Source organism: Nomascus leucogenys, chromosome 7b (assembly GCF_006542625.1).
Source record: "Nomascus leucogenys isolate Asia chromosome 7b, Asia_NLE_v1, whole genome shotgun sequence".
Taxonomy (NCBI): Eukaryota; Metazoa; Chordata; class Mammalia; order Primates; family Hylobatidae; genus Nomascus; species Nomascus leucogenys.
Window position 1 is genome coordinate 70,881,103 of NC_044387.1, and position 23,448 is coordinate 70,904,550.

At 46.3% G+C, this 23,448-nt stretch overlaps 1 protein-coding gene across 7 annotated transcripts in view; it reads left to right on the plus strand.

Annotated features, from left to right (window-relative positions):
• The window catches only part of DCLK2 (doublecortin like kinase 2), a 179,671-nt gene extending 156,873 nt beyond the window's left edge, over positions 1–22,798 (plus strand). For 6 of the 7 annotated variants that reach the window (XM_004088513.3, XM_030816227.1, XM_030816228.1 and 3 more), the window contains 6 exons: positions 4,702–4,835; positions 5,262–5,339; positions 12,262–12,358; positions 12,964–13,044; positions 14,210–14,326; positions 21,356–22,798. In XM_004088513.3, the coding sequence (XP_004088561.3) occupies positions 4,702–4,835; positions 5,262–5,339; positions 12,262–12,358; positions 12,964–13,044; positions 14,210–14,326; positions 21,356–21,583 (735 nt within the window). In that variant the 3' untranslated portion in view covers positions 21,584–22,798. The remainder of the gene's footprint in view (positions 1–4,701; positions 4,836–5,261; positions 5,340–12,261; positions 12,359–12,963; positions 13,045–14,209; positions 14,327–21,355) is intronic. The other variant, XM_030816229.1, reaches the window with a different exon arrangement.
• Positions 22,799–23,448: the final 650 nt, after the last annotated feature.

Genomic DNA, 23,448 nt, shown 5'->3' on the forward strand with positions numbered 1-23,448 from the left:
TGCCCTCCACAACCTGCCTTGCCCCACTGGCTCCAGTTACTGCATTCTCTGAAAATATGGGAGCCACAGGTTCCCAAGGAACCCCTGGAGCCAGTCTGTCCAGCAGCCCTGATTTAAGGCCCAGCAAAGAAGGTGACTGAGGTGCTTGTGAGCTTCCCTATAAACCAGGAGAGTCCATTCCCAGCTCACAGATCTCACTCTCACCTCCTGTTTCTTCTCTTTTCCACTCAGAGTTTCTTAATATATGTAAAGAATCTGACACCGCCTCCTTTTTTCTTGTCACACTTCAAGGGTGGATAGTGTTTTTCACTTCTTCAGGAGAATTGGCTAAAATTTAAAAAATTTAAAAGAGTAAGTAATGTAATGGGGATTGATGTCTCCAACATCAGAAGTCTCAGAATGCAATCAGGAAATCAGAGTCACACTCCTCATTGAGTCTCACCTGTCCTAGGTGAGCGTCCACCCCTTTCCAAACCTACAAGCAGCCCCCTTGTGTTAGCCCAGAAAGGGAGGAGAAGGAAGAAGAGGATAAAACTGACCTCTGGAAGAGGCGAATGTGTGATGTAGAAAGGCTCTGCCGAGCCTTCAGAAACAACCTTAACCTCATATATCTCAGTAAAATGTGTTTGCGATTGAAAACCTAACTAGATCACTTGGCAGTTTCTAGACTAGTCAGCAGGTTGGTATTGGCCTGGGAGGAGAGGGTGCCATTGAGATACTAAAAGTAAATACCCAGAGTGACTGTCGGCCTCTTCTTGCTCTAAGAACTAATTCAGTTTTTAAACACCAGAGCATTCAGACATCTGATTTGCATCCCTCTCTCCGGTAAGCAGCATCATAATTTAAAACCCTGCCAATGGAGATGTATGGGTAGCTGTGTCAGGGAGCACAGGGGTGGCCGTTAATGCTGTGAGTTACAGCCTGGTGGTGCTGTGTCAGAGTTAACAATGAGAGACCAGTGATAAATTCAGGTTGTCCAGGAGTTCTGGGGATAGGGGAGAGAAGAGAAGAGGGTTGGTTTCTCATATTTGAAGTCCTTCTAAATCATTAAGTTGACATTTTATTTAGAGAACATGCAGTGTTCATTTTGTATGTGGGATCTGCATTCCTCGCATTTTTTATTTTTGCATTCTGAGAGCAACTTTTGACAGAAGCATCTCACAGCTTGTGGTGGGGCGTTTGAACACTGCAGGGCTGGAGTTCTCACAGTTGTGATTGTTTAAATTCACTCAAAATCTGTAAGTAAGTGCAGGCTATAGTCAGGGTTCTGGCAGGCCTATCCAGTTATTTTTCAGATACAGAATCTTGCAGAATAGTGCTGTGGAACGAATAATGATCCTGGCTGGAGCCCCTGCCTGGCCGTATGACTAGTAACCTGAGTGCTGTGCGCCTCAGTCTCCTCATTTGTAAAATGGAGGTAACAGTTCTCTTCCTAATTGCCCAGTGGGGTGGCTCTAGAAGTCCAGTGAGATAATCTTCGAAAGAATTTTAAAATCTCCAAAGTCCTTGAGAATGTCAGTTTCTGGGGAGACCTGAACTCTGCCAGAAAGCCTTTGGAGTCCCTGTTCATCTAGTCACCTCTTTATTAAAGGCAACTGTTTTTAAAGCAATGATGTGTGTGTCTCTGTATCTATCTAGAGAGAGATGTATGTATAATTTCTTCCTGCTTTGAAGACAGTCTCCCACTAAGATTTGAAATGTATTCATATTAGACATATTTGCTTCTGTGTCCAGCACTGGGGAGAGATGAATCAGATAAAATATGATTTCAGGCTTGTCTGCCCCTAATGACACTTCCTTTTTGATGTTTAGTCAAGGAATATCACTTGCACAGACATAATTCAGCAGTTATAGACTGTTCAGTCCCTTTCTATTTATGCTCCTGCATCTGACTCTGAATTCTTTATAGAGGATGTGAGAAACAGGACTTCAGGGGCTTCTGAGTATCTGACAGCAACCTCTGAATACCCTAGGCATCACTAAATGGAGTCTTTAAAATAAACACTATTTTTCAAAAATTGTACCTAATGAGTATATTTTTAAGTTGTAAAAACAAAGTAACAGTAACATTAATAAAACTTTTTTTTAACTCTCATGATGCAGACAGTTAGGAAATTGTGCTTATAACATTCTTATCGCTGTAATTACTTAGGAAATTTCTTTCCAAAGTCTGGGTTTTGGTAAAAGCATTATAAATTCTAACTATAATTATATCAGATTGTTCTTGCTAATGTTTACATTAAACATAATGGGTGGAAAGTTTTCCTAAGACTGTGACGTGACTAAGAATCTGGAATCCGTTACTTTAGGCTGAATCATTCATATCTTTGAAAATGTTTCTGCTGACTTGTGGGCTGACTCAGAGTTGTAAATACCTATGAGGGACTCAAAATCCTCATCATTACTCCTGTGGAACTTTAAAGTCATAAAGATATGTGTTAGGGATGTGTATTCAGTATATAAGACTGGAAAACGTTATTCAGATTCTAAAGGTGAAACATGTTCTTATTAAATGGATAAGGACATCACAGGTAAGGGAGGTATTTCAGTGCTGTCCTCTTTAAAATGCCTGTAAAACTTGGGGAATTACTGGCCTGGGGGAGCCCTGCGGTTCTCCATGCTTTTTACTGATGGCTATTTAAATCACTCCCCCTCATTAAGTAGCAGACTAATGGATGATGTTGCTAACATGCTTATCTTGAAAAAACATCATTTTCTAAATTTTTCTCCTTCTATAATAGTGGTTGAGATAAATATCTGGTTCAGTAAAATATGAGACAAAGCAAACTAAATATGCTTAAAATAGAAAAATAGAAACAGGCATTACAATGAGTATAGACTAGGTCTCTGCAGCAGTTTATTCTCTGAAATTCCATGTTTTCAAAATGGACATTCAAGAGACAAATAGACTATACACTCAGGTTCAGGATTGCATGGTGAAACTTGAATTATGCTGTCATATGGACTAGTTTGCTTCCAAAACTATCCACTTAGAACATAACTTTCTAAAGTTATATTTATCCCGTAGTTTTGCTTATATATGAAATTATTATGAAGCCAACACATGTTCATTGTAAACATTTTAGAAACCACTGAAAAGTATAAAGAAAATTAATCCTTCATGCTACTGCTTAGAGATAAACTTAACATTTTTGAGTATTTTATATGTAATTTTGCATTCTTTGACTCTGCGTAATAGTGACTATTTCCCATATGATTAATATATTGGAAAAGTGCTTATTAGAAAGTATGTAATATTTTATTATGGTAATGTATCATAGTTATTGCCCTATTACCCATTTATGTTGCCCTTAGTTTTTAAAAGTCATAGATAAATTCTGAGATTAGCATCCTTATATATAACATTTGGGTCCCATCTCTATTCCCCTAGAGTAGATTTTGAGAAGTAGACTTATTGGGTCAAAGGTTATAATTGATATAAAAAATTTGCTATATATTGCTGAAATGCTTTCTAGAAAGCTTCTTTAAGCATAAACAGTCACGTCTCCACCAGCATTTTTAAACCTTTTCCAATGTGATAATTATCAGCCAGTCCTTCCAGGAAATGGAAAGAACATGTTTTATTTTTTTACTTTTTATTTTTTCTCCTTTATCATTACCCACAAGGAAGGAGCATTTATTGAGCCCTGTTCTGAGCTTTGTCTCATTTCACCTTCACACCAACTTCACAAGGGAGGTACTGGCATTATCTCACTTCATAGATGAAAAAATGTGCTCAGAGAGGTTATGTGACTTTCAGAGGTCACACAACCAGATGTGTGGACTTATTATGGAAGTTCAGGCTGCCTGATCCCAAAGGTCATTTTCTTTCTAAACTTCTAAGGTTTTCCCCTATATCATATTTGTATTTCATCATTGACTGTCCAGACAACAAGGACCCCATTGCTGCCCTCAATTTTATTTTCTGAACTAAACATGCTAGTCCCGTGGAGGTCACTGAGTGCTTTGGTGAACACTTAATACACCATTTCTTGGGCTCTCAAGTAGATCACACAGAGTAAATGCTAAATAAAGGTCAGTTTCTACCTCCAGGATTAGAGGCCTCTCTCATGTCCATCAGGTACAGAGCCGCCTACACTCTAACTACTGTGTAAGCAAGCACGTGTGTTCATTGTACTCCTAGGAAAGGAACTTTCTGCAAAAGTGGAAAATATTTTTTCCAAATTTCACACAATTGTGCAAAATCTCTGAAGAGAAAAAAATTAGCACTTTAAAGCAACAAAGATAAATCATGGTGTTAGAATCACAGGGAGGGGTCGGGCACGGTAGCTCACGCCTGTATTCCCAGCACTTTGGGAGGCTGAGGTGGGCGGATCTCACGATCCTAGGAGTTAAAGACCAGCTTGGGCAATATAAGGAGACCCTGTCTCTACAAAAAATAAAGAAATTAGCCTAGTGTGGTGGCATGTACCTATAGTTCCAGCTACTTGGTGGGGGTTCGGTGGGGGAAGGATTACTTCAGCCCAGAGGTTGAGGCTGCAGTGAGCTGTGGTCACACCACCACACTCCAGCCTGGGCAACAAAGCGAGACCCTGTCTTCAAAAAAAGAATCACAAGGAGAGATTTCATTAGAGTTTAATAGTAAATGTATTTGTGTCCTTTCTGCCTAATTCCAAGAGCCCTCTCACAATTGTTAAGGAAAAGAAACATCATCTGATTGTTAGCTGATTTCTGTTTCAGGTGTGTGAATATCCCGATGGAACCAAGTCTTTGAAACTGGGAGACTTTGGGCTTGCGACTGTGGTAGAAGGCCCTTTATACACAGTCTGTGGCACACCCACTTATGTGGCTCCAGAAATCATTGCAGAAACTGGGTAAGACTTCTGGTGGCCCTGGTTAGTACTTTAACTTTGGTGAGAAAGGTCTGTTTTGTTGCTATTGCTGCTTGTGTATACAGTGCCTCCTGAAGATGGAGAATGGAAAGAAGTGAGAGTCTGTTGCCTGCACCATGATTTTGACCTCAGGAAGCAGACTTTATGCTTACCTGGCCAGATCCCTGGCCTGGACTTGTGTCCCAAGGTCACTCTTGAGAATATGGCAGTAGTCACCAAGACTGTGGTTAGGTTGGCAGAAACAGATGCCTTTTTCTAAAGCGTGATTCATTGATCTCTATGTGAAATGAAATGAATAATTTACACTAAAATAATCATTTTCCTAACAAATAAAGGCAATACTCCAGTACCATGGAAGGTTCTTGCCAGTCATCATTTCTCTCCCCCTCACCTACTTTGTTTTCCTAGCTATGGTCTGAAGGTGGACATTTGGGCAGCTGGCGTGATCACATACATACTTCTTTGTGGATTCCCACCATTCCGAAGGTAGGCGGCCTTTTGGGCGACGTATTTGAATTGCAAATGCTCTCACTTGGGTCCAGAAGCAGACACTTTGCTCCTGGAAGTTGGAACTGTTTGGTCACTAAAAATGCCAGTTAAAAATTACATAAACACCTTTCACTTTTTAATTTACAGCCTATTAATGTGTATACTCATTAGCATACTTTGGGTGTGAGGTGAAGGCCTTTGCTTTGTGTTTAGTTGGTCCTCTGAGTTTCCAGTGTTCATTCTTTCGTAAAAATAAACCCATAATACAGTGTCTACCGTGTCCAGTTTCTCCATCTTTTCAAACCACAGCAAGATTTAAAGAGCCTTGTGAAGCAGTCCGAATCCTTCCAGGTATGTCATCTTCCAGTTCTTCATAGTGGTCTCTCTCACTCAATTAGACAGCAGTTTTTATATCCTGTTTCCAAAGCGTTCAAGTTTGTTCTCATAGAAACAGGATCTCTTTTTTCTTAAAATTCATTTTATTGGTTCACATGACATTTAATTAAGAATAGAATTACAAACACTTGTGGTATAAATAGCCCTGGGAATACACAGACTGACTGAGTCTTGGTGTAACCATTTGCTTCACATGGTGGGAGCAGAGATGGCCACTGACAATGGTCAGGGTGTTTGAGCAGGGCACGGGAGCACACTCACTGGCCTGGCAATCTTTGTGCAGGGAATGAGTGAGGGGCTTCAGCCACAGCTCTTGATGAGTTTCATCTCCCCCTCTGGAGCAAATGAATTACTCTGAAGCAGAAGTTCATCTAACCATGCATGTTCTGTTTTCTTCTGAGTTTTCTTGACTTCTTTTCACTTTAATCTCTTCCTTTGTTCATTTTTTAACTCTCTAATGAGTAGCTACTGTGCGCCAGGCATGATTTTAAGTGCTAGGAATAAAGTGGTGAACAAAACCTGAGGTCGTGGTTTCCCTTAGTTTATTTGACTAGCCATAACAAAATATCATATACAATGTGGCTTATAAACACCAGAAAATTCATCCTTCCAGTTCTGGAGGTTGAGAATTCCAAGATCAAGGTACTACAGATTTGGTGACTGTTGAGGGCTCACTTCCTGGTTCATAGAGAGCCATCTCCTCACTCTAACCACATGCAGTGGAAAGGGCAAGGGAATCTCTGGGGTCTTTTGTAAGGGCCCTAATCTTATTCATGAGAGCTCCACCCCTAACAACAGCATGGCTGCCCAAAGGTCCCATCTCCTACTACCATCACATTGGGCATTAGGTTTCAGCATGTGATTTTTGGGGAGACATGAACATTTAGCCTATGGCTTGGTGTTTATAGTGTTGTACTGGGTCAGTAAGTGAAAAATGGTTTTATCTTCTTTTCCCTCCAATATTTTATTATGAAAACTTTCAAACATACAGAAAAGTTGAAAGGATTATCTTTTTAAAATTCTCAGTTTTCCCATTGCGTTGAATAGTTTTCTAATTGGCATTGCAGTAAACGTAAGACTGACAGATGTTAGTCTCTACTTTTGAAAGCCTTATGCTATAGATAAAGACACACCTCGAAAGACTATTGATCAAAGAGAATAAGCAGAGCATGAGGGAGTGCTTAGTTCAGGGCTGGAAATCACAAGGATGTAGCATTCATGAAAGATGTAGCATTTGAGTGAGACCTTTGTGGTATTAGTGGAGTTTTTATAGGTGGAAAGATATTTCCATCTGGCCGTCGACATCGTGGCCTTCCGTCAAAGTCATTGACTAGGTGGGTTACACAGACTGTGGAATTACTGTACATTTCAGTTAGCTTTTGCTGAGTAACAAACTACCCCTGAAGTTAGGAGTGTGAAACAATTGCATGGATCAGTTGAGTGAATCTTCTGAGCTGGCTGGCTCAGTGGGGGCTTGATGCTCTAGGATGGCCCCACTTGCACCCCTGGTAGGTTGCTCAGTGTCCACTGGGACAAGAGAGATGACTTGGCCCTGTGCTTTCATCATGCAGGGGCTGTCCTGGGCTTCCATACGAGTGGATGTAAGATTCCCCAAAGCAGCCAGAGACAGGGCAAGTTCTACTCCCTGAGCACTTCCTCAGCCTCTGCTCACCTCACACTTGATGTGCCGTTAAGCAAATCAAGTCAAACAGCTAACCCGAGAGTAAATGTGGGAGAAAATGAGCTAAGTATATAGTGGGAAGGGAATAATTTGTGGCCATTTTTAAAGTCACACCGGGCCTTGGCTGGTCTCAGTGATGTCATGTTTTGGGAGTTGGTCAAGTGGAGAAGGGGAATGCATCTTGATGACAGGTGATCCTGGCTGGGCCAGTTACAGCAGAGTTCCCTTCCCTGGCTAACCCAAGCTGGGATCAGCTGGGAAAGGGTCTTGGGGGATGAGTTTGAGAGGACTGTGTGCTCACAACTCCCTCTAGTGTTTGCAGTTGCCGATGCAGCCTGAGAGTTTTTTCTTTCACTGCTTTTTACTTTTTAACAAAAGTGAGACTCAAATTTAAGAGGATGCATTTATCATGGATTGATACTGAACGGGGAGCAGCTTTTTCGTGGGGTCTAGAGATAAGTTTGGCTAATCAAAAGCAATAAAGCTACATTCTGAAAGCTGCTGCCCTAATATGCTGCCTTCAGAAGCAGGTCATAGACCTCCAGGTAGCTTTTAAAAATTAAGACAGCGCTTTCCCTCTTTTATATCATATTGTGATGAAAGAGAATCTGTAATGTTAAACGCATGTTACCGAAGTGTCTTCATGGCATACAGCGACATTCTGGGTAGATTTTATAACCTACTATAATACAGAAATGTATGTCATTAATTACAGACATGATACTTTAAATTATGGTAAATAAGTTTGGTATAAAATAGATTGTCTACATTTGTACTTTAAAGTCCTTCACATATTTCAAAATAGTCTCTTTGTTTTATACAAAAGACAACTTTAACCCAAAGCATTTAAACTAAAATTGTTATTTGGAATTTACAGTTTTAGCTTCTCTGACTGTAGCATCTTTCATTCTTTCTTCTTCAGGCTTTTCAGGTTTTAGTTGTAGTTTGACATGTGTTCTCTTTTTAGTCTTTTTTTTTTTTTCTTTTTTATAGGCAGGATCTTGCTCTGTCACCCAGGCTGGTGTGATCACAGCCCACTCCAGGCTCAAGGAATCCTCCCACGTCAGCCTCCCAAGTAGCTGGGACTACAAGCACACACCACCATGCCCAGCATTTTTTTTTTTTTTTTTTTTGTAGAGATAGGGTCTCACTTTGTTGCCCAGTCTGTAAATTTTATTTTTTAATCTTTTTAATTTATTTTTTAAGAGACAGGGTCTCTGTTGACCAGGCTGGAGTGTAGTGGTGCAATCACAGCTCACTGCAGTCTCCAACTCCTGGCTCAAGCAGTCCTCCTCCCTCAGCCTCCTGAGTAGCTGAGACCACATGTGTGCACCACTATATTGCACTAGTTGTTGAAGTTTTTCGTTGAGATGGGGTTTTGCAGTGTTGTCCAGGCTGGTCTTGAACTCCTAGCTTCAGGCAGTCCTCCCACTCCAGCCTCTCAAAGTGTTGAGATTATAGGTGTGAGCCACTGTGCCTGGGCCATTTCCTTGTAGTCTTTTTCAATATCAGGTTGATCATTACCGAGAAGTAGATTGGTTTTTCAGAGGCACCCAAAATTTTAGTTGTTGTCTAAGCAAGTCTGCTCTTAGGGTCACTGACAAAAAGTATTATTTGTATGACTATACTGAAATTTTTGTTTCTCTTAAAACACACACAAAGTGCTCTAAGTGGAATGTTTGAACATCATTTGGGAAATAGCTTACAACATTTTCAGGTTTACCTTTTCTGAATTATAATGCTTTGTCATTGAAAAGAGAGCGTGTGCACAAACTCTTTTGTTATTTTTCAAGTTTTTCTTAACGGACATTTTTAGACTTACAGCACCTTGGTCCAAAGGCTATATTGTTTTAGAATTTAAAAATGCCATGAAGGATCTCAGCCAGATTGTGGAGTATCAGTGTGATACCAAATCCAGTGTGGATTTAATCAGAGCAGCTTTTCTTACATGACTGCTAAGAAAGATAAATTAGCTTTCTATTTTTCTAGTGCGGGGCAGGCCCCAACTGTCAAAGCTCTTGCAACTAACAGTGGATACTTCAGGGTCCCATTCTCATTGCTGAGACACCCTATGGTTTTGTTTGTTGACTCAGGGTATTTTGCCAAGAACCAGCTGCTATAAATGACTGCTGTGCACACACTTCCAGCTTTTTAGCTATTTATTAACAAAATAAAAGCTATATAGATTAACAAAATAAAAGATATTTGAGATTCCAGAAAAAATAAGGGAGAGGTGAGTGGAATAATAGGTAAGGGTGACTGAAAAGAATGATTGTGGAAATAGCTCATTTTTAATATCTTTTTCTAGCATCATGTATTGAAGCCCTCTGGTTTTCTTAAGTTTTCCACTAAATCTAATAATCTTAGATGTATTCTGTACTCACTTTGAAGGAGCAGCAAGCTGAATTCACTCAGCAAGGAAATAACAGTGAAAAGGAAAGAAAACATTTTGACACTAAGAAACGTGTGTGCATTCATAGGAAATCACTCTTCGGGACAGTAGTGGGAATCCTGGCCCAGTTATCTGTCCTGACTTTCGCTCCTCAGTGTGCCTCTTCAACAAACTCCATGGACCAGTGGGTGTCCATTCAGCTGGGCTTGCTTTTTTTATTTTTATTTTTTATTTAGGTTCTAGGGTACATGTGCCCAACATGCAGGTTTGTTACATATGTATACATGCATCATGTTGGTGTGCTGCACCCATTAACTCATCATTTACATTAGGTATATCTCCTAATGCTATCCCTCCCCCTCTCCCCACCCCATGACAGGCCCCGGTGTGTGATGTTCCCCTTCCTGTGTCCGTGTGTTCTCATTGTTCAATTCCCACCTATGAGTGAGAACATGGGTTGTTTGGTTTTTTGTCCTTGCGATAGTTTGCTGAGAATGATGGTTTCCAGCTTCATCCATGTCCCTACAAAGGACATGAACTCATCCTTTTTTATGGCTGCATAGTATTCCATGGTGTATATGTGCCACATTTTCTTAATGCAGTCTATCATTGATGGACATTTGAAATAGGAACACTTTTACACTGTTGGTGGGACTGTAAACTAGTTCAACCATTGTGGAAGACAGTGTGGCGATTCCTCAAGGATCCAGAACTAGAAATACCATTTGACCCAGCCATCCCATTACTGGGTATATACCCAAAGGATTATAAATCATGCTTCTATAAAGACACATGCACACGTATGTTTATTGTGGCACTATTCACAATAGCAAAGACCTGGGCTTGCTCTTAAATATCATGAATATTTACAAAGCTCACAAACTCTACTCTTTTTTTTTTTTTTTTTTTTTTTTTTTGAGACAGAGTCTTGCTCTGTTGCCCAGGCTGGAATGCAGTGGTGCGATCTCGGCTTACTGCAACCTCCACCTCCCAGGTTCAAGGGATTCTCCTGCCCCAGCCTCCTGAGTAGCTGGGATTACAGGTGTGCACCACCATGCCTGGCTGATTTTTTTGTATTTTTAGTAGAGACAGGGTTTCACCACGTTGGTCAGGCTGGTCTCAAACTCCTGACCTCAGGTAATCCACCCACCTCGGCCTCCCAGAGTGTTGGGATTACAGGCATGAGCCATCACACCCAGCCAACTCTACTCTTTTTAATAGGAGAGGAATGAGGGAGCCATGTCATCACAACAGCCCTAGAATTTATTGCTAGACACTGTCCTGAATGATCTGTTTCTCAGGACACCATGCTTGCCCTTGTTCCCCTTTGAGGGGGTTGGTAGCAAAACCCTGAAGGCTGGGTGAAGAAATTCCAAGAATGGTTTGCACACTTGCTGGGTAATACTTAACTTGCACTCCTGGATTTTGAAGTTGACTCCAATAGCCCATTCTGAGCTTTCTCATGGGGCCTTGTAATGGCCCGGAAAACTAGTGATGCTGTTCCTCACTCTAGCCATCGATGCACCCACCAAGTGAGGGGGCTGTGGAGGTGAAGTTATATGGGAGGCTGGGGACGTCTTCCCCAGTGGTGTTTCCACATTCCCATGACCTCATTCATGAGAAGTCAGGTCAGCCTGTATTCATCAGGCACTAACTGTGTAAGTGCACCTCCGAGGGTGGGTCGGTCGGGCGCAGGTGGGAGGGAGCCCCTGTGAGCTGCTGATACGGGTTTGCCCCAGCCTATGCTGTTCTGCTTGGCATCTTGGGTTGGCCCTTCCTCTCAGACTGAGCTTAAATGACAGTCAGTTTCCAACGGTGAACTAATTATTTCATGAATGTTTATCCAGATCCTGAACTCCTTATGACTTTTTCATATGTTGGCAGTTACACTGATCTTTGGCTATTAAATTGGAAAGAAGAAGGGAAAGGAGATCGGACTTAGATTTTCTGCCTTTCCTTTCTTGTTGCCGTGACAGCTTGAGGGCAGATGCTGATTTTTTTCCCCCCGAAATGAGGATTTCCATTATTTGTGGATTCAAATATTTTCTTGAGTGTGTGTGTGGTAAATATACATAACAAAATCAATCATTCTCACCGTTTTTAAGCGTACAGTTCATTACCACTAAATACGTTCACACTGTGTGCAAGAATCACCGCCGTCCCTTTCCAGAACTTTTCCATCTTCCCAAACTGAAACTCTGCACTCATTAAGCAAATGTTTGAGTCATTGTCTCTGTCTCTTTAATTCCTCGGCCTATGGAAATATTCTTTGGCTCATTGTCTAAAAGGAGAAGTTGTCATTACAAATGGAATTGAGATACATAATTGAGATATGGAATGCCCAAGTCAAAGCCAGAGACTGGACTCCTTTCCCCACTCTTCCGGTGGACATTTTGTTGAAAAATTCTACGGTGACTGACTTTTCTTCCATTTCTTTGTCACTGGCTTAGTGAGAACAATCTCCAGGAAGATCTCTTCGACCAGATCTTGGCTGGGAAGCTGGAGTTTCCGGCCCCCTACTGGGATAACATCACGGACTCTGCCAAGGTACCCTCCAGGCCTGTTTCTGTGGGTTGTATTACGTTGTGGGGTCCTCACCCATTGCACAGGGCTGTAGCCGTGCTTGGTATTGCATTCCAGAAAGTTCCTTGGCTTTTAATGTGTGGTTGTTCTTTTAAGTTCATCCCATGGTATGGTCTCTGAAGTTCTTGGCCAAATTCTTAAAGCTGGACTGGTCATCTTTCTGGTTTCCCTCCATCCTCTTGTGCTCCTCTAAGCTCTCAACATCTATTATTTCATTTACTCAAGAAATATGTATTGGGCACCCATCAGGATACAGGGATGGACTCATGAAACACACTGAATTGCCAAAAGGAAAAATTCTGCAGTTTTAGACTGTGGAATAATAACAATGACCGGAATTCTTAGGGGAGAACATCTTAGTTTCACATGGACTCACGAGAGACTGTCTTTTCTGTTGCACTGCTTATAAGGCATTAGGAGAGTAGGTATAATTACGTTTTAGTTTGAATCAGTTAGCAGCTGTGCTGGCTTTTCTCTGAAGTGCTTGCCACAAACTCAGATTTCTGTATTTATGCTGGAATTACCTCCTTTCTCCTCCTCTGTGGTCTTACTTGTTTGTTTATTTGTAGGAATTAATCAGTCAAATGCTTCAGGTAAATGTTGAAGCTCGGTGTACCGCGGGACAAATCCTGAGTCACCCCTGGGTGTCAGTAAGTACCCACATTCCCAGGGAATGGGCATCACTGCTCTGGCCAACAGCACGGTTCCTCACTGTGATGTTTGCAAATGCAAAAGTTATGCATCCAAGCTCCATGGTAGATGTCTATCTGTCCCATTGAGCAAGTAGCATGAAGATGGCTCCCCAAGAAAGCAGTTGGCACTAGGGTGCCAGTCTTAGACCCTGCTCTGCGAGTCACCTGGGCAAGTCACTGTCCCTTTCTTGGCCCTGCAAAATGGAGTTGGCCACAGTGCTCTTTCAGGAGGCTTTTAGCTCTCATCTTCTGCGGTTCCGGGGTTTGAGAGTTTCCAGGGTTTGCCCTGGAGAGGAGCCTGTTTCAGACTCTGATCTTTGCGCCTTCAGGGCACGTGCTCTCAGGAGACCTCCTGCTGTTGATGGGGAGGCTGAGACAGGGTGGCCTCAGAGCTGGGTGGAGACACATGATATTGACTAGAGTTCTCTTCCAGAGGCTCAGGTGGTCTCTAGGAGGGAAACATGATCCAATAAATGGGGACTGTGGAAATTACATTTCTTCCATTTCCCTCATTTCTGGGAGGCTCCAGGAGAGTGAAGTTAGTTTAATTAGCCCAGGGCTTTGTTGACTCGGGTTGGGAAGCTCCCTGTGTACCTCCACTGCCCCACCCACCCGCCATCCGGGTGCAGTTTCTCTGGACCCTGCTTGCTGCTCTCTTGGGCTAAATGACGTGGTTCTTGGATCAAGTAGCTAAGATACATTTTTTTTTTTATTATAAGCAATAAAGACTAACAACTAAATGAATTCTTGATTAAAGTGAAAAACAATTACTTTTGATGCTTCCATGGGAGGGATCATACTAAATCGTGTGCCTTGGGTGAGGGTCTCAGTAGCCTAAAGTGTGTCCTGCTTTGTGTCCCGGGAGACCTGGGCCCTCTCCTGGGCCTCCTCTAGTCCTGAGGGGCAGAGGGAATGGTGTGAGGTCTTTCTCAGGGTATGGGACTACTGAATAACAATAGTTATTTTTGAAAGATCATTGCTTTCCTAATTCTGTGGCTAAGAGGGGCCCATTTAGGAAGAGGTCAGGAGGGTGGTTCAGGTGGGGAGGGGGACTCTCAAGGAAAAGACAACTCAAAGGGGAGGATGGAAAAAGCATTGTATTTGATTCTTTTCTTTCCTGTAGGATGATGCCTCCCAGGAGAATAACATGCAAGCTGAGGTGACAGGTAAACTAAAACAGCACTTTAATAATGCGCTCCCCAAACAGAACAGCACTACCACCGGGGTCTCCGTCATCATGGTGAGTGGAAGGTGGCAGCGTCTGGCCTGACTGCGGAGCTGGCCTTGAAGTTTTTGAATTAGGTAGCCGGGAGCTGCCCTCACTTGGAAGTTGGTGCCTTCCGTGGTCCTATTTCATATGAAGATTTTCATATGAAGATTGGCTTGGCATGTGGAGGGCACTCGTCCGGCAACTCCCAGGCTTCGGGCACTGTGTGGAGGGGCTTGTGCAGGGAACAGCAGGGCTGGTGTGAGGGGTCCAGGCATCAAGGAGCTCCTGGCCAGGCTCTCTGGGCAGCTGCTTCCACTCTTGTCTCTGCCTTCTCATCTGGAGAGACTCCCAAGCCCTGGCGGGATTTGTTGTGTTAGGAATTAACTCCCTGCCTACTCCAAGGCCTCAGAAATAGATTATTAGAGATGTGAATTATTCTTTGAGATTTGGGATAAGAAACAGCCAAAGCTAAACAAATTTCAGTTTTAAAAAATCACTGTTTTATAAAATACAGTTTGGGGCTTTTAAAAGTACAGAACCAAGGAAAAAAATATATATTCGTTTTTCAGGGTTGGTAACATTTTATGAGATGTCAGTGACAATGATGGCCTTATTTTTTTAGCCTTTTCTTCTTCCAAAATGTTTCTTAAGGCAACTTTCCTAAATACATAAACACAACAAGTTAAAATGAAAAGTGACATGAGAGTAAATGAATCAAAAGGAAAAAGCATTGAACCAGAGGTGAGGGCAGCACACCCACAGCAGCTGTCCAGGCCTGAGCCAATGCAACCCTGGGCCGGAAGGCTAGCTCACCATGAGCAGGTAGAAGCCAACCAGCCACCCAGGCAGGGACCTCGGTTCTCCCCATGCACTCCCAGGAGCAGGGAACAGGGGCGGAGTGGCCTTTCCCAGAGCTGGAGTTGGCTGGAGCGGCTTTCGAATCAGACCTGCTGAGGTGATGGGCGTCTGAGTTTCACATCTGGGCCCCCCGTGACCACACTGAGTCCTGACAGCTAAGGATGGGCCACCTCCACAGCTCCGTCACTTGTACTTGGGACAGGCCTCTCACCCTCTGGAAGGTCCTCCTTGTTTCCTACCCAACTAGAAGGGAAACAGTGGCATATTCTCATGGTACATGGTTGTCTGGGAGCCTTACCTAGGAAGACACGGGGTCTAGATAGAAGCTATAAGGAAGCCACACTCATAACCCACATCCCCACACCACCACACCCCCACACCCCAACATCCCCCACCACACATCCCTCACACCCCCTACACCACACATCCCTCACACCCCACACCACACATCCCTCACACCCCCTACACCACACATCCCTCACACCCCCAACACCCCACACTACGCATCCCTCATACCCCCACACACCCCACACCCCCCACACCACACATCCCTCACACCCCCCACACCCCAACACACCCCACACCCCCAAACACCCCACATACCCCCACACACCCCTCACATCCCCAACACCACACATCCCCCATACCCCCCACTCCACACACACCTCCACCCCCCACACCCCACACCCCTACACACCCCACATACCCCCACATACCCCCACACACCCCACATACCTCCACACACCCCACATACCCCCACACACCCCCTACATCCCCCATACCCCCACATCACACATCACACATCCCCCACACCCCACACCCCCACACCCCCACACACCCCACATACCCCCACACACTCCCCACATCCCCCACACCACACATCCCCCACACCCCCCACCCCACATACCCCACACCCCCACACACCCCACGTACCCCCACACACCCCCCACATCCCCCACACCACACATCCCCCACACCGCCCACTCCACACACCCCCCACCCCCACCCCCCACACCCCACACCCCCACACGCCCCACATACCCTCACACACTCCCCACATCCCTCACACCCCCTGCACCCCCACACACCCCACATCCCCACACACCCCGCATACCCCCACACCCCACACACCCCCACACACCCCCACATCCCCCACACTACACATCCCCCACACCCCCCCACTCCACACACCCCACCCCACACCCCCACACACCCCACCCCACACCCCCACACACCCCACATACCCCCACACCCCCCCACATCCCCCACACCACACATCCCTCACACCCCCTGCACCCCCACACACCCCCACACTACACATCCCCCACAACCCCCACTCCACACACCCCACACCCCTACCCCCACCCCCCACCCCCACACACCCCACATACCCCCACATACCCCCCACATCCCCCACACCACACATCCCTCACACTCCCTGCACCCTCACACACCCCACACACCCCCACACACCCCACATCCCCCACACTACACATCCCCACACCCCCAACTCCACACACCCCACACCCCTACCCCCACCCCACACCCCCACACCCCCCACATACCCCCACACACCCCCCACATCCCCACACCACACATCCCTCACACCCCCTGCACCCCCACACACCCCACAGCCCCCACAAACCCCCACAAACCCCCACACCCCCCACATACCCCCACACACCCCACATACCCCCACACCCCCCCCACATCCCCCACACCACACATCCCCCACACCCCCCACATCCCCCACATCCCCCCACATCCCCCACACCACACATCCCCCACACCCCCATTCCACATACCCCACACCCTACATACCTCCACACCCCCCCCACATCCCCCACACCACATCCCCCACACCCCCCACTGCACACACCCCAACACACCCCACATACCCACACACACCCCCACACACCCCACACACCCCACACCCGAACACACCTCACATATCCCCACACCCCCCACACCCCCCACAAGCGTGCAGTACTCTGTTATATGGATTGAGCATCCACCAGTTTCTCAGCACCCACTGGGCCGTCATTCTCTTCTGTCCCCAGGGGCGGCTGTGTTTATGTGGCCACCCTCTGTGTGTCCTTGCAGCTCCCCAGCTGTTCCCCTGCCAGAAAGTGTGCTCTCCCTCTCTCCCTCTCCAGACAGAGCCTGGGTGTGCAAGCTGAGTCTTTTGATGGCTTGCAGGACTTTGGGGGCGCTCTGTGCCAAAGCAGTGAGAAGGCCTTTTGAGTTGTGGTTTCCCTTGAATTTTAGCAATGTTTTGCTGAAAGCCTGAGAAAGTCAGAGTTGTCAAAGAATTACAGCTTAGACACTTTGAAAAGAACCATCTTGATTGAGCCAACAGCATGAGAATGTTTCCAGCGATTCCCTTGCGAGAGCTAGCATTGATGGATGGGCTCAGTGGTACACAGCCTTGCCGTGCACTGCATTGTAAGGCAGCTTCTTGGAAAATTTAGAAAAATAAAACATTAAAAAATTGGCATACTCAACACGTCATGAAAAAAACCTTAAGAAGAGAGATTGGTTGGGATCGAAATTTAATAACCATATTAAGTCTTCTGAGAGGAAGAACCTTTAACCACCCTGTGCCCGGGGCTTAGGAGAGTTTGCTCAGAGACTGAAGGGAGTCATTGCTGGGGTCACTTTTTGACTCAGGGGCCCAGATAGGAATCAGTGGCCGTAGGCCTGTGCCCAGCCTCTTTATGGCTGGCTCTCAGCTGACGTTCTGGAATGATTAGCTGTTCTACAGGCTCTGTCCTGGATGATGACGCTTAGACCCCCTCAGACAGAACCTATGTTGTGTGGTTTACAAATACCATTTTCCATTTGCTGATGAGGAGTTCAGTAGTCAAAAGACAAACTCCTGGGCTCTGACAGGGTGTTTGTGTGAACGAACAACCCATTATTGTTTGCAGCTCTGATGGCGATTGTAAATGTTGTGTGTTTACGTGTGTTCAGTTGTCATTTTGCGCCTGTTGGCAGGGTGTCCCCTCTAACCCCATGTTCCCTACACAACTCTGCAGGCTGTTAGCTCAGAGGAACTGCTGATGTCATGATCCCATTCAGTACCTACAGGGAAATTCAATCAGGCTTGCCTCTGGTGGCACCCATTCTCGATGGCCAAAATACCAGCCTGTGAATTTTGGGCTGTCCCCAAAAGCGGGAGGGGAAGGCCTGCTGCTGATCCTCCCCTGGCGCGGGATCCGGTCCGGGGCATGGTTGTGTGGGGGAACTTGCGATGCTGCTGTATGGTCCTCCTCGTCCTCCTCATCCTCCTCCTCGTCCTCATTCTCCTCACATCACCGTGCGTCCTGTCTTCGGGAACAGTTTTCAGTGTTTTTACATTAAAAATAACCTCAAAATGACTCTCCCTGGTACTCATATGTCCTCATAACTGAGACTGTGGGGCCAACCTGGTTTTCTGCAGATACAAATGATAGCGGAAATAGTGTCAACCGTCTGGAGGTTGAATCATCAGACAACTTACAGATAGGACCTTCCCATCTGCTCTCACCCTAGTGTTCTCATCCCCAGAGTTGGGGCCTGAGGCTTCAGTGAGAAAATTATGGGCTAGGAATTGGTACATAAAGGTGAAAAAAGTAAAGTTGATGGTGTTATCTGCATTTCATTTGACAGTTTGATTTGACAGTTTGAGAGGCACCTCAGAGTTTCCTTCTTTACCCCGCTGAGACAGTGGGAGAGCCTGAAGCAGAATCCTGGTATTCACCACACTGCGCCCGACCAGCACACCCATCCTCAGCCCCTCTCACGCCTGCATGCTTGTCTCAGTTTCTGATGCCACTGTCCGGCTCTCAGCTGCTTACTGGTGTGGGTCTTCTGTACCTACTCACATCCTTTCCAGCCAGCCAAGCACACCCCTGGAAAACTTTACTTTAAAACTTCTCAGCTTGCCACACTGCCTGCCTTTCCAGACCAACAGCTGGTGAGAGCACGGGAGGAGTCCCGTAGTTCTCCTGCCGATGCTGTTTCCCACTTAGGTGAAAAGTGGCTTTTTGGAAAGAGCAGCTTAAGATGGGTACCTTCCTGAAGGCTTTTGTTCTTTCTCCAGCTGCATTTCGAAAGATGAGTTTGTATCAGTAAGTGTAATCTCAGCCAGCCTTTGGGATAAGAGAAGATAATTTAATGGGCGAGGTCTTGGTTTCAGGCAGGGCTGAGGTGTGGGATTACAGTTCCATTTTCTTGGACTTGTCCTTAGCATGCGGAAGAAAGGACAGAGCAGGGTGCACGTAGGACGGCCTCCCATGTAACCCGGGGGGCTCGCCCCGGCTGCAGAGTCCAGGAGAGACCATCTTGTGGTGGGAAGGGAATGCTGAGAAGCTGCTGTCACTTGGCGCCTGCGGTGCAGACTTGAGAAGGGACGTTTTCAAGGGCATTGCCTTCTTCGCTGGGGGATTATGCCTTGTTTCACGGGGAAGTTGGGGAAGGATTTGGGTTTATTGCCTTAATTTAAGATAGACAAAACTGTTTCACTCGTGTTGCTTCTGTTGAAAGTAAGTCTAGTTTCTGTCCCTGCTTCTCTCCTGCCTTCTCCTGCCTCTCCCGCCGCCTGCATTGCTTCTCTCTGGCTAGGTCCAAGGCCATGGTATGTACTAACCGCACTGCCAGCCTGCCTTCTGCCACACATGCCCCTGTGCTTCTGACAGGAAGAGAAAAGGAGAAATAACAGGGGGATTATTTTCTTGTACCCAGGAGACATTTTGTGGTAGGAAAGACCTGTATGCTGGCTCTCTGCTTCCCATGTAGGTGGGAGCATCTTTTAGTGGAGTTTTCCGCAATTACCCTTTCTCCAGGTAGTTCAGATTGTCCTTGGAAATTGTAGGGGTTTGAGGAGTTTTGTTTATTGAGACAGGATCTTGCTCTGTTGCCCAGACTGGAGTGCGGTGGTGTGATCCTCGCTCACTGTATCCTCAAACTCCTGAGCTCAAGCCATCCTCCTGCCTCAGCCTCCAAGTAGCTAGGACTACAGGTGCATGCCACCATGCCCGGCTAATTTTTAAATTCTTTGTGGAGTTGGAGTCTCTCTGTGTTGCCCAGGCTGGTCTCAAACTCCTGACCTTAAGTGATCCTCCCTCCTTGGCCTCTGGAAGTGCTGGGATTACAGGTGTGAGCCACCGCACCTGGCCAGAAATAGATGACTGTTCAGCTTGAACTTGGCAGGGCCTATGGAGAAGCAGCCATTCCACAGGTGGCCCCAGGTGCCCTGGAGGCCACCACCCAAGTTCATCTTAGAAAGCCCTGTTGTTGATTCTTATTTTCTCTAGGCTTTTTTTGTTGTTGTTGTTAAAGTACTGAAAGAATCTCTAGTGCATTTTCCCCTCTCCCTCCCCAGGGTAGTTAATTACAAAATGCCTCCTGGCAGTTGTCCCTTTCAGCTAAAGATGCCTGGGAACTGCCATCTCCTTCACTTTTGGGAAGCCCAGTGAGATGACAGCTTGACGGCCTTCCCTGGACAAGCAGGAAATAGAGAAGGAGAAAGGAGGACCAGGGTCCCTTCCCCAGCCAGGCTTATAACGCATGGTGACTGCCTCACATCTTTGTGGCTGTTTCTGTTTCTTGAAGAGCTGAGCAGATTTAAAAACTTTCAGGATGTGTCAGGATAAGGAAGCTTTGCTTCACATGAAGAGAAGACAGGTGAGGAGATCATGGAGGATCTCAAAAAAGAATATTGTGGCTCCATACAATTCCTGGGCCTTTTATAGGCTTCACAGCATCTCAGGTTGTTAGGATGACTAATTATTCACAGGACATGCGGGTAACTTTACAATCTGTGACAGAGAACTTTATTTGGAAAAGTAAACCGTCTAAGACTGAGCACCCTTGTAAGTTTTGCTTATTGTCTCAGAATTCTTTGGAGCTTAAGGTCTGGGCTTGGGCTGAAGCAGTGATAACCCAGGCACAGCCCAAAGCGAGAGAAGACAACAGACATCCAGTGTGTCCTGGGCTGCCAGCCTGGGTCAGGGTAGGAGCAGAGGCCAAGGACGGCCCCTTCCCCTGGTGGGTTCCCGAAACCATTGCTCTCCTGTGATGCTTCTGTTAGAAGCTTGGTGTTATTTCTCCTTTTCTGTTTCTGAGGCCCGTGCATGCTCTGTCGTGCTCTCTGCTCGTGGCAGCTGGGACCCGAGCCTGGGCCTGGGTAATATGTTGTCTCTGCTGTTTCCTCCTCAGAACACGGCTCTAGATAAGGAGGGGCAGATTTTCTGCAGCAAGCACTGTCAAGATGGCGGCAGGCCTGGAATAGAGCCCATCTCTCCAGTTCCTCCCTCAGTGGAGGAGACCCCTGTGCCTGGGGAAGCAGTCCCGGCCCCCACCCCTCCGGAATCTCCCACCCCCCACTGTCCTCCCGCTGCCACGGGTGGTGAGCGGGCAGGAACCTGGCGCCGCCACCGAGACTGAGCCTCCTGCAGATGGGCGAAGCTGCCTGCTGCTGCCCAGGAAGCCAGCCCTCTGCTCGGCCTCACCGGCCTCCTTGCTGCAGGCCTCCCTCTCTTCACCGCCTGCGCTTGAGTTCGCAGGTCCTCCACAGGCTGCCTGGGAGCCGGAGCCCAGCGTGCTGGAGCCTGGCCTGGTGCTCTGGGCGCTGCCTTCTGGTTCCTGGAGGCATCAAAGGCCGCATCCTTTCTGCCAACAGCTGTTCGGAGAGACTCGTTCCAGATCATCCCCAGTCATTTTCAGTTTGTTGGATATTTTACAGCTTCACCAGGAGAATGTGCAACTTTATTCCAGCATTCGATGCATTTTTATAGAAACACTTTGGATGAACCAAGGCCTTTTCCCTTATTTAAGTAGACTCAGAACACTCCCTTTCTTTTCTCTCTCTCTGTTTTTTTTTTTTTTTTTTTTTTTTTTTTTTTTTTACGAAAGACGTAGAATTGCATTTGTCCTTTTGTGGGTGACCTGTGAGAGGTGATATGGGGGCTAAGAGGACTGGCTTTCTAATAGAAGAAGTGAGCGCCTGAGAGGACGATTGGTCATTGGACACGGATTGCAGGCTTTGAGAAGCGCGCAGAGGCCCAGTGCGGTGGGCTCAGCCATTCGGCTTGGGGCACTGGGCTCACCAGAGACAATGCTCAGTATTCATTTGTACACAGACGATGGGAGAAGCCGCTTCTTCCCTGGACGGTATGGGTTTCCCCCAGCTCTTCCCACACGTGTGTTAGGAAATGCCCGTGAACCTGCCCTCTGGGTTTTTTAATGAGAGGCTTGGCGCATGCGGCACCCAGCGGCTGCTTCTCTGCAAGCCAGCGACTTGCAGAGCAGAACGAGCTCCACTTCTGAGCCCGGTACCTGCTTCCTCATCTGCATTTCATCTGGAGCAGGGCAGGTAACCACAGGAGGAGGCGTGCCCGAAGCAGCCAGGACTGGGCGGGAAGGTGCTCCCTGGATATACTTTGTGAACCTTCTGGAAGGCTGCTGGCAGTTTTTCCTTTTTGTCCACCATCCTGCTCTTTTTAATAATTGTATATAATCTGTGTATTTGTTTTACCTGCTCATCTTCTAAACTGGTGAGCCCTATAGTTCGTTCTCATTGTTAGATTTTGCCTTTTACAAGTGTACCCAACCTGCAATAAACTTTTCCCTCTTGAAAAAAAGTAATCAGGGATGGGCAAAGGTTTCTGTGCTGTTGTTTGGCCAAGGATGTGTGGGATTAAAGTTCTCCTTGGCCCGGGTTCCAGCGGGTGCCAGTGGCTGTTTTGCAAAGTCTCAGGGCCACCCAGGGAAAAGAGGAAGCTTGGGGAGAGCACACATGGAAATGTGTCTTGGTTGAAGTTTGTCTGGTTACAGGTGCGGAATGGGCATGGTGGCTCAGGCCTGTAATCCCAGCAGTTTGGGAGGCCAAGGTGGGTGAATCACCCGAGGCCAGGAGTTCAAGACCAGCCTGGCCAACATGACAAAACCCCATCTCTACTAAAAATAGAAAAACTAGCTGGGCATGGTGGCGCATGCCTGTAATCCCAGCTACTTAGGAGGCTGAGGAGGGAGAATCACTTGAACCAGGGAGGTAGAGGCTGCAGTGAGCTGAGGTCATGCCACTGCACTCTAGCCTGGGTGACAGAGTGAGAACCTGTCTCAAAAAAAAGACACATCACAAAAGCTCAAATGGTGTGCCTGGTGTGCAACAGAGGAACCTTATGAAGCAGCAGCAGGAAAGGCAGAGAGTTTGGGCAGTTGTTCCCCTGTCTCTCTCTGAGGTTGTGTGGTCTCCTGTCTGCTTTTTCCAGTGCCTTGTCAGCTACAACTTTCTCTGCAAGACTCTTGTT